Raw genomic sequence first — 12,095 nt, 5'->3', positions numbered from 1 at the left:
GGAATTATTTTGTGATTGAGAATTATCAGGATGATGCAGAATTGGAATACAACTTCATGTAGTGGTAGCCGAATATAAACCTAACTTATATGTTTGCATGACATGTTCGGGCTGGCACAATTATAACATAACATAATTATTGTAACACAACACTATTAAATATGAACACGAAATATTTATTACATGGGTAACATACACGACACGCAAACATATTTATTAAACGGATCGTGATAGGCTGACATGAATAGAACACATTTATGACCCAATTAACAAAAATGGTACATTTTTTATGATAAAAAAATGGTGAAATTTTATTCTACATTCAAAACTACTATTAAATGACTGCTAAATATAGTTAAATTAAGCAAGTATATGATAACAAAAACATAAACTCTTCAAATCTCCATAATAATTAACACACATAAAAATATTTAAGTATCATATATATATATATATAATACTAGTAGGTTATCATACATAAACGTGTTAAGTGTGTGTTAAGTGAGTTAGTACGAATTCATCCTATTTATTATTGTGTTATTCATGTTAATTCATTAACAGCCCAATTAATAAACATGCGGTCTAAACTCATTTATCTAGTATCATTTTTGTATCGTGTCACTATATCATGTCTAAAATTGCCAGCCCTAGGTCCAAGGAGACAGTTGGGCACCACCTATAAATAGAAGATAGAGAAAACACTTCTCCTATTCTTATAATAGATTCCAGACTCCTACTACCACTAGAATAAATAGAGGCCTAAGGTCTCATTTATTCTTAGACCGCTAGATAGAACTTGAGAGAGCAAATTCATCACTGCCTTTAGTGATTGATTTTTCATAGCTTGGGCCCACACACACAACGGTCTGTGGAACGAAAATAACATAGAAGATCAGTTGGTCGAGATTTGTCTAGAAGAAATAGTACAGTTAGAAGCAGGGGTGGAGCCACTGCAAGCCTTAGGGGCAGCTGGCCCCTTGGGCGCAAGAGCTCTTAAAGTATTTGGCCCAAATCTGATAAACTCTTACAATTTTTTCCTTCATTTACCACCACCCCACCCCCCATACCTAATAAAAAATAAATAAATAAATAAATAAAATAAGAAGAAGAAGGAGACATGTTTTCAATCACAAAATTTACATAATATTTCCTCAAAATTACAATTATAACCCAAGTTTTGATTTTCAAGTACTCACATTTCAAATTTAGAATCTCAAATAAATTAAAAATCAATTATACTACTATGTAAATTCACAATATTTCAAACTCTACATTTTGAAAATTGAATTAAACTCTATTATAGGCATAGTTTATTAAGGGGGGAAAATCAAGATACAAATAGATAAACAAAGGTAAGAAAAAATTGTTCTATTGTAGTTTTAATTCAAAAATTTGTGCCCCTAAAAAAATATTCTAGCTCCGCCACCGGTTAAAAGTGTTATTTCCACATATATGTTATTTAGATATAATTTATTGTTTATAGCCATATGAGTTTTTTCCTAACAATTAATGAAAATCTTAAAATTGTGTCATGCCAACCGACTAATTTTTCCAGCATTAAAAAAAAATTATTGACAAGTATTAAACAAAATTCACTTTTCAAACCCACAGATAACTTTTGTCCCCCTTAAAAAGTTATTACAATAAATGTTACATTTTGCATAATAATACTGTGACGACCAAAACAACCTTCCCCCCACAACAAACTTCAGAGAGCTCCTCCAGTGCCAGGACACCACAACGAGTTTGCCATCATCATGCAGGAGCTACTGCTGGCCTGTAGCACGATCGACTACTATTAGTATCACAGTGAACTACTCCCAAGTACCGTGGCGGGATAACGTTGGTCACTAAGGTCTTGTTTATTTTACCGATTCAAGTTTTCAATTTTAGATTTTTAAAGTTAAAAACTCTCAAAAAATGTTACATCTCAGCTCAAATTGAAAACTCAAATCCGCGAAGCGAACAAGATGTTTGAGTAAGAAACAGAAAACCTTGACCGGCCACCCATATAAGGTTTTTAAAAAGCTCATCAATGATTAGCATGCTAGCAACTGCTTCTATATTCTTATTCCCAGAGATCTCGTCGTCGTCACACATAAAGTCGATCTCTTCGCGAACTGCAGTGGTGTTTGAAAATCCAGCCACCAGCAGCATTTGGAGATCGAACAAGGAGAAAGAAAGTAGATCTCGTTATAGAACTAACAATGGCGTTTAGAAGAGCATGTGCTTGAACGGCATGGTAAGAAAAGGGCTGGGACGTTGCATGGGGAAAATCATCGACAGCAGCGTTAGCGAAGCTCTGGGCGCCCTAGTTGGAGAAGAGAATGCTAGGATTTTGTTTTTGAGGCTAGTTTTGGCTTTTTTGAACGTGATGTGTTTTGAGTTTCTAAGAAAATTGTTGAACTCACCTTTAAATGTATAAATCTGAATTTTTATCTCTTACTCTTGATTAATACCCTTTTATTAATATAGTTGTTTGATTAAAAAAAATTAATCAAGACTAAAATATAAAAATAAAGATCCACGCACTTTTGAGGAATATTTGTCAAGATTTCTCTAACCTTTACCACTGTAATTGCAGAGAGCTCTAGGTTTTTTTTTTTTTTTTTTGGACTTTTTACGCAAACCGTAGGGGGGCCCAATCAAACCCGTTTAGTTCGTTGATTCGAGTTGAGATGTGACTTTATGTGAGCTTTTTACTGTAGTAAAAAAGTTAAATGTGACTGTTTCTGAGAACTTTTTACTGTAGCAAAACTCAAATTCTAAACTTGAATCGATGAAATGAACGGGACCTCAGTTTTTTCATTTTGTTAAACATTTTCCACTTGAAAGATGTCGTATTAGTAGATTGGCTCCCCTGGTTTTCCTCAAAGTTGAGGAGGTAGAAAATTGCCATGGTTAAAGAAGCCATTTTCCATAATGAACACAAATTCTCTTCCTTGCTCTATAGAGTGCTTCTGCTGAAGTTTTCTATAGATCTTGAACGCATTTGCTAAGTTTTGTTTTGATGAGCCACGTTGAATAGCAATCGCACCAATCAAACAATTCTTTCAGGGCAGGAGGAAAAAAAATAAAATAAATAAAAAGCAGAAGAAAATATATCATACAATGCACTAGAGCAACTCGTGCAATTCATCTGGTTTCCAATTCAAGTGCATGATTCACATTGATGACCTTGCAAGACGACACATTCAGACATCGATACAGATTCCCTTAATATAATTATGATTCTCCTATAAGGGCGTAAGAAAGAATGAGAAAACGGCAAAATTGAAGACAACCTGAGGTAGATGCAAAAAGATGAATAAATTGAAGACGATTCACCGCCGGCCACCTCTTCTGCCGGCTCTCCCACCGCCTCTCCCACCGCCTCTCCCACGATGCCCTCCTCTCCCTCGGCCTCCAAACATATTCCTATTCGACTTGAGTCCCAACGATTGGACTCCTCTCCTCTTCTCACGCCGTGTTTCTTCTTTATCCTCCTCATCCTCTTTGTACTTGGCCGATCTTCTGGCCTTGAAGGATATCTCTCGTGATCCTCCGGGTCCAAACTTGACACCATTGGGAATGCCAGAAGAAGCTCGTTGGTTGTTTTCAAGAGATGCCAGTCTCTCCCCCAGTGCAAGTGAATTCTCCTTTGCAAGCGATACACGATTCCTAAACGCTTCTGCGTGCCGTTCATCCTTGACTTCATGCAATCTGGACAATCGCGACCAAACAAATTAGTTTACTTTCTGAAAACTCATAAAGTAACTTACAGTAGCATTTACAGACTTAAAGAGAGGCCTTTAATAGTCCTTTTCAAAATTACTCGATAATTACTAATCAGCATAACAAACGTGAATTATGGCACGTCCACTTAACCACGCAGTGAAAACAAGATGGAAACCCACAAAAGAAAAGGATATATATGATCACCTTGGTACCCGTGATCTCTTTTTCCCATTATTCTTCTCATCATCTGACGACTCAGGCGTTGAAGAGGCATCAGAATCACCTAAGTCGTGATCTTCTTCCTCCATGACAGGTTCAAAATGTTCCTCCACCAAAGACGGTTGCTTTGTAGAAGCCACGGGATGTAGTGCGAGATACTCTTGTGATAGCTCATCAATTTGAAAGTCCTGGATACAAGAAGTATAGAGGTGAATTCAATAATGGTTTGTTAGCTCCCAAAACCTTAAGTTGTTAGGAGAGGCCAATGCTAGAAAATAAATCAATTAAAAAAAACAATTAGCAGACATGTTCACATATATGTCGCAACTTCAACAGAAAGGAAACCAAAGACAATGATCTCCAAAATGCAAGCAAGGGGCCGTGCAATTGGCAACTTAGACAATTAACAATATTTCCATTTGATTTTTTTTATATATAAATCCATTTGATTAGATTGCCTTACCTTATTCTCAAACATTTTCGCAAACCGTTCATCTTTGAAAATGTCACTGCCAAGTGTCTTCTTTTTCTTTGATGTCTTTTTGGTGTCCTTATCGTCATTATCTTTCTTCTCACTATCTGCTTCTTCGTTATCAAGAATTTTCTGTGCCAAATTGCGGTTGACTTTGGGCAGTTTCCTCTTGGGCTGAAGCATCAGAAAGATATATTTTGATTTAGTCGGCTACTATCAAATATTCAACAACAAACTTGATATTTGTGTCACTTACTGCAATACGATTGGCACGCTCCTTTTCCATCTTTTCTTGCTTTTTCTGCTCTATGTATTCATCATACGAGAAAGGATTTGCTAATTCTTTAGCCTGCAAATGTAGAGACGAAAAACATAACCTAAGCAACAAACCAATATAGATTAAAGGGCATTGAAACAATTACAATGTCAAGCATCAAACCCAATTGTGGACATTTCTTAAGGTAAAGAACTTAACGTTACTGATAAAGCTACAACATGCCTCCGCACCAAAAAGTTAATAACGGAACTCCAGTCTGCAAATTGAGAAGGCCTAAATACTAAATAGACATTCTCTCAAATGACATCCTATAAAAGGCAACTCATAGCCATAGATCAATTAAGAACCCCAAAAAAAGAAAAATATAGCCTTAAAATAAAAGATTGCCAATAAAGATAAAATATCTTTCCTTCCGTCTGTCTGAGACACATCAATCTAATAAGACATGCTCTACTGCTTCTCATATATTTTCCTTTACTAAGGAAGCAAAGACAATGTACAGCACAAAGTTCACCACAAGTATTATTTATTTCAATGAGGCAAGATATTCTTCTGTTATAAAGCTAATACACAAGCTTCACTCACCTTTTTATATAACCGATGATCAATGAAGAAGCCATGCATGACGGCTATAAGTAAGTTGGTCCCAATTAAATTAGTGAGATTCAATCTATCAAGATCTTCCCTCGTCAAAAACTTGTAATTATCATATACAACAGCTTCTTTATTCTCCTCCAGCTCTAGCTCTTCCTGAAAAGAGAATATTAATGATATGTTTTAAAATCGCAAACATATACAACTAAACGCATTTCTCAAATCATACAAATAACGTCCTAAAGACGTACCCAATTTTGCAGTCTAGGACTCCACTTGGGAGCAGGTCCAAGATCAGGAATAAAGTAAGCTGGTATCTGACGGCTGTCTAAGGCCAACAATATCAAACCAGTGCCAGGGAAAACACAAGTATCATTTATTCTTCCACCACCCGGCTCAATGCTCGTCATGCCTTCACCCTAAAATAAATAGAAATCAAATATATAATTTTAAATTAAGGGAGTGGGAAAGTCAAGAAGTTATCTCGAATTAAGGAGGTCTAAAGTAACTCATTGTTCTAGCTAGATATCCCACTGCAATGACAAAAGAAACTCGAGCACTATTAGGATGATAAGTCATCATGTCAATAAAATATTTTCTTCTTTACATCATGTGACGATTACAAATTCAAACCAGTTTTAAACAGCATTTCTAATAGCACAAATATATAATTCTGGTCAAATAAAACTCTGGAAAGGATTCATTTTACAAAATACAAAAAGCTGTAAACACTCTACTAGTAGAAACGAGAGGGGAAAAAACTCAATTGAATTAACAAACCTAATTTTTCTAAATGAAAAGGCAAAAGAAAATGCCCAATTGGTAACCATGGAAACTCATAGATGATAGACCGTGAACAAAAAATGAACATTTAAGATGATTCCAGGTTCATTGATTTTAAAGCTTACGAATCATTTTAATTGGCAAACATAAGTAAACATCCTCTTTACTAAAAACCGGACTACAAGATCACTTGCAAAAACAATCAACATAATATAAAGATGTCACAAACAAATATTCAACTAGTAGTCTAGTGGAACTAATAAGTACCGTTTCAGGATCCCATATCCTGACAATGTGATTGTCACTGGTAATTAATTTTGGCTGCTGTGAATTAAGAGTTCGATGCCACTTAATATCCAATATTGGGCTGTCATACCTATATAACAAAGAAGTTGACACAAAACAGCAAGCCATTAGCAGAAATGGAGAGACATATAGGATGTTGATGTTCTAAAAGCTGAAACAAATGAGACCAATAGACTTACATATGATCCTTAACCCGCAAAGGATGTGATGATCGCAAGTCATAGATCAGTACCTTCATATTAAGTGTCAGAGCAAAATCATAAGGTTGATAAAATGGATGGTGTAATCCAAAAATAAATAAATGGAACAGCACTGCTTATTTCTCGTTCTCAACATCAAATCCTTACTGAACTCAAAAAGGGTTTGATTATTTTTTATACACCTCATTTAAGTAAAATCTTTGAAGAACCCTTTTTTCAGTTAAAATCTTACCCCTAATGCTAAGAAATACTGTTGCCAAAGAATTATATGGTTATGACCATATCAATTATAATCTCAAATCTTTACTTGTCTATCATTTTTCAAGACATATCTTATGCCACTTTTCCTTTTTTCGTGATCCCCATCGAGAGACTAGGTGACCCCCATCGAGAGACTAGGTTATCTCCACACAATGACAACATAAAGCAATTTGAGTCGTTCACAAAGTTTAATTCAGCATGCACGCTAAGATCCAGTCAAAACATTTTCTCAAACTTCAATTTTGCAGGTCTATCATCCTCATACCAGCATTCAACAATATTATTAGATCAAACATTAGATAACCTTACTGGCAATGGTTACCACGTACATGATTGTGATGACAAATCACAACTATATTATATCATACCTTTCCGGCACTACTTCCAACAGCCATAAGGAAGCCTCCATCTCCGTCAAATTCTATTGCAGTGACCTCCTGTAGAAGAACACGAATGGTTGTATGTATGTATGATTAGAGAAGAATGAGAACCACTAAGGCAACACATACCAACTGAGGAGAGAGTGAAGGAACATTTTAAAAAGAACAAAGGGAAAAAGAAAAGGAAAAAAAAAAAGAAAAAAGAAAAACCATCCGCTAGATTTGAGACCATGCACATTGGAAAAAGAAAAGAAAAAGAAAATTATATTTGCCCATTTCCCAGAAAATTGAAAGTGGAATGGACATTAGTAACTCTGAAGGTGACCACCATGCATGATAAATGCCACAAAAAGAATCTCCGACGAAATAGGTAAGAAACCATGCAAAGAAAATAAGTATCAATCTGGGTGATTATCCAAACAAGGATCAACATCCAACTCTTGAATTTGTTTAATTAATTTACCTTTGAAATAACACAAAAAATAATAATTTTAAAAAAAGCAAGTAAAAGAAAGAAGATGTATGAGACAGACACTTTCACATACTGATCTATGGATAAATGAGAATTTTACCTGATCAATATCACCCGCGGGTGCAACAGCATCAATTCTACCAATAGAAGGTTTGGTTCTAATGTCAAAACATTCCACATAGCCATCATCACCACCACATGCAACTAGCCCATGAACCTTGCTAAAATTATAAAAGAAACCTCAATTTAGTTAGGTAGCCATGGAAGGCAAATTGCCACATAAGTTATGATGACACATAAATACGATCATCAAGGAAACAACAAAATGACATAATAAGAGATTCAGCTACAACCTTCGGGAGACTACATTTAGAGCAGGAGATTGTGTTGCAAGAGAAGAGAGAAATTGCCCCTGTAAAATGAGATCCATTAGAGGCAATGCTTAAATTAAGTATGTTAAATAATAATAATAATAATAATAATAATAATTAAGTCAATGAATTCCCAAGTCCAAGATTAGAAGATTATAAACCTAAAAGATTAGAAACAATAGAATTCTACATACATATTGCAAAAAAAGCTCATGAAAATAATGGCATCTACCCAAGCTAAGAAACTCTCATCAATAAGCCAAGAATGACAAGTACTCATATAGTAACTAACCTTAAATCTGCCAAATATGGTGAGTGGAACAATTACTGATAATAAGTAGATAATAAATGAAACATCTTAGGAAATTTATTCTCCCAAAAGTTAAGATGTTAGAAGTAACTTGGTTTATATATACCACCACTCCACACAAGTGAGTAAACATTTATTACATAGGCCCAACAAAGATGATATTTAACACATAATGCATTAGAGGGCAGAAGGAAAGAAAAACCGAGACTGCTAAGGGCTGACCTTTATAGCAATTTGGGCTCAGAATCTCAAAATCACCACTGTCTGATACCATATCAGAAAACAAAGTTCTCCTAAAAGACTAGGTTGTTGATGAAACATATAGTGGATAACCCCATATCAAGAGTGACAAAGCACGTAGTCAATATTGCACGTATCAGGTATGAGGTATCCAAAAATTTACAAGTGCTTTACTTCAAAACTGTTATTTTTAGTAGATATAAAGAAGACAGTATGAAAACATAAGAATTATTTCTTGAGTTCTTTAAGATTTTCTTTCTGTACGTATTATCGTGCTATTCTGGAATAAAAGACATCATGAAGTTTTTCATATATCACAAGCTAATAACAGTAAGTGATGCTGGTTATAGAAAAAAACCTGCTCCAAATTAATTCTATATACATCTGGAGATGAGGCAGCACAAAGCAAGTCGCAAGACCAGCAATCATATGTGATATCTCTTCCCATTCTGTTAAAGAAAATACAAGTAACGATTTACAAACAAGAATAAAATGTGTAAAATATATGTGTGTGTGTGTGTGTGTGTGTACATAAAATAAAATACAACAACAAGTGTGTGTGTGTGTGTGTGTGTGTGTGTGTGTACATAAAATAAAATACAACAACAGTTAAAAAATAAGACAAATATATTATTTTTAATTGAACAAAAAAGAATTAGCGGACAGGATACATCAAGGATTCCCTTTGTATTAAGAAATGCTAAAGATATATGGATTCAAGCAAAAGAGTTTCTTGATTACCAACAAGAAAAAAGGATAAGGTATTCTCGTGGAACATAAGAACAATAAAAGAAAGTCAATATTCATTAATCAATAATTTAAGCCGTTGGATACTTGAGAATTCAGTTCACTATTTTCTCTTTATATCATATTCATGAAAAAGTTATTAAAAAATTGTTGGTATGCAACATTGACACATAATAGGAACCACGAAAAACTTCAATAATGAAACTCCTTTTCAAGTCTAAGAAAGAAGTGTATGCATCATAAAAGCAAGAGAGCAAAAAATACCACAAAACATAAAGAAAGAACCTGGGAATTCGCAAGCTGTAATGTTTCCCATATTTTGCATGAAAACAAATAGAACGATCGGTACACAGAAATGCAAGCTTCGAATAGTCATCATCGAGAATCTATACAGGCAGCAAGAAAAATGTCAGCAATATTCCAAACATCATGAAAAATTGCAAGAAGATAGAAAGGAAGCAAAACTATAATAGTCACGAAATAATCAGATAAAGCAAATAAACAAAACTAAATTATTACTTCATGAGTAAAATGTTATACAATTAAAGTACAAGAAATTGGCATAATCAGAAGTAAAGACCACTTTTTCCCTTACTATGGTATGTGATAATATAGGTACAAAATTATTTATTTTTCTCTAGTAATAACTTAGTCTTTTGTGATTAAAGAACCTAATAGGATGACAGGGAAAAAAGTAAGAAGACAAACAGACACAGAAGATGGATTAGAGGAAACCAACGTCTTGTTCGTCGGCAGTTTTATCTAACATATAGAAATACCTCAAAGTCAATTATCTCTGATTCCAGGTGCCTTTCAAACTTCATTGAAAGTTGACTTAGCTCGTATACCTTAACTTGTGGTGGGTAAATACCTACATTTCAACATTGAATCAGTGACTTAAAAAAAGTTTAGTCATCAGTTATAAGTTCCTTTTTTCCACTTTTTTTTCTTCACTATTTAATGTCACTCAACATCGCCCACAAAACAATAAGAATAAGGTTTAAACACCTGACGCTATTAAGTACTCTCCGTCAGGAGTTGCCCTGATCTTGGTCGTTGCAGTTTCAAACCACAAATCCTGGAGCAGGGCCACAACATCGGTGTCTTCTACAAATAAACAATAAAATGCAAAAATCAAAAGAGATGAGCAACAACAAGCCAACAAGGTTTTTATAATTCTACAAAACATCAAAAATAAAACTCAACTATTACAAGAAAACTACCCTTAAGATGACTCCTATTGAAGACTCCAACATCAACTACTCAAATGCAGACAATATGATTTTCACAGTATTTCACTGAAAAGGAATAAACTTCAAACATTTAGATAAGACGGGTCCCAGTAAAGAACTTCAAATTGTTAAAAAAAAACAAAAACCTTGCTTTTGAACTAGAAAACCGAATTCTAGAAACTCGGTACGCAGTCTTCTTTCATGCTACATGTCTTGGATAAGATAATAAAACCCTCTTCTTTAAACATTTCAATGTTTTTAAGAGATTAAATTTACGCTGAATTAAATGTTTCCGTACTACGCATGAGAATGAGGACATCATGTTGAGTACTATTATGGGCAGAGCCAAAAAAGAGACAGGAGACAATGTTGTTGCGATTCAATGTCGGTAAACTGGAGCCTAAGATAAGTAATCAAATCTTCTACAAATCATTTCAAAACCTTCAAAAAAGTTCTCACTCAGCAGTTCAACCAAGCAAAATTTTTCAAAATCAAACACCGAAGTGCACAAGACATTCTCAGATTTTGCTCACTCCTCCCAGGTTCTGTATGTTCCAATTACATTTGCTAAACTTTTTAAGGGTTCAAAATTCAATAGTGATATAAACCACACCAAGTTATGGAGTTCTGAAAATTCACATAATAAACCCTATTCATAAGAACTGAAAACCCGGCAAGTTCGAGTGTAGCCATTCACTGATAAGATTCAGAGCTTCTTATGATCATCAGATCTCAAATAACTCCACTGTTCCAAAAATTTTTCCAGTAATAAATTCGCAAAAACGGGTTTAAAAATGAACAAAAAAAGGTAACAAAATCACAATTAAAAATGGTGGAAAAGCACAGAGAACTTACTTTGTTTGACTCTGCGACTAGATTTCTGGTTCTTATTATTGCCGAGCCAACTCGGAATGGAGCGTTGCTGAGAAGTTATGGTGTATATATCGACTCCATTAATGGAGGTATGCTTCAGATGCTCACCTTTGAGCCCGTCACGTCGTCCTTTCACTATGGACGCCATTGCTGCTTTCTCAATCAGAGGTTTTCAAGTCGGGCACTCGATTATGAGAGAGAGAGAGAGAGAGAGAGAGAGAGAGAGAGAGAGCAATATGGTGTGACCTGTGAGAGAGAGCAATATGGTGTGACCTGTGAAGTCCAATAAGCAGTTTCCCTTGGGGACGCAAAAATAGAGAGAGAGAGAGAGAGAGAGAGAGAGAGAGGCGGTGGGGTTTGGACGACGAGGAGGAGCAGGGCGCGGGCGCGCAATGACCCTAGCCCTAGGGTGCACCCCGAAAAGAAAAATAAAAAGGAAAATTCAAAAAAGCATCCTCGAATTTTAATAATATATTACGGCAAATTAAAATTTTACACTAATAAAAAAAATTTTAAAATAATTATATTTAATTTTTTTATTATAATAAAAAATTTTCATATAAAATTTTATAAACTCAAATTAAAAATCTAAATAAGACCTACGCCAAATTTTACTTAATACAAAAACTTAAACAAGTCCT

The 12,095-nt window shown here is 34.7% G+C and overlaps 1 protein-coding gene across 2 annotated transcripts; it reads right to left on the bottom strand.

Moving 5' to 3' along the window:
* Positions 1 to 3,065: 3,065 nt before the first annotated feature.
* LOC21402318 (nucleolar protein 10) lies at positions 3,066 to 11,858 on the bottom strand. Of its 2 annotated transcripts, none has more exons than XM_010110225.2 (16): positions 11,437 to 11,858; positions 10,358 to 10,456; positions 10,129 to 10,220; positions 9,635 to 9,735; positions 8,961 to 9,051; positions 8,035 to 8,093; positions 7,782 to 7,902; positions 7,198 to 7,266; positions 6,548 to 6,600; positions 6,330 to 6,438; positions 5,531 to 5,698; positions 5,271 to 5,435; positions 4,665 to 4,757; positions 4,400 to 4,582; positions 3,922 to 4,124; positions 3,066 to 3,702 (listed from the first exon to the last, which is right to left on the bottom strand). In XM_010110225.2, exons 1-16 carry the CDS (start codon positions 11,600 to 11,602, stop codon positions 3,324 to 3,326), a joined length of 2,151 nt encoding a protein of 716 aa, XP_010108527.1. In that variant the 5' UTR covers positions 11,603 to 11,858; the 3' UTR covers positions 3,066 to 3,323. The 2 variants fall into 2 exon arrangements, with proteins under 2 accessions (XP_010108527.1, XP_024029334.1); XM_024173566.1 differs by having other exon boundaries at positions 10,358 to 10,453.
* Between the last annotated feature and the right edge of the window lie 237 nt (positions 11,859 to 12,095).

This window comes from Morus notabilis, unplaced genomic scaffold, assembly GCF_000414095.1.
Source record: "Morus notabilis unplaced genomic scaffold, ASM41409v2 Scaffold583, whole genome shotgun sequence".
In the NCBI taxonomy this organism is placed as follows: Eukaryota; Viridiplantae; Streptophyta; class Magnoliopsida; order Rosales; family Moraceae; genus Morus; species Morus notabilis.
The sequence above is the reverse complement of the archived record's forward strand: the minus strand, read 5'-3'. Positions and strand labels throughout refer to the sequence as shown.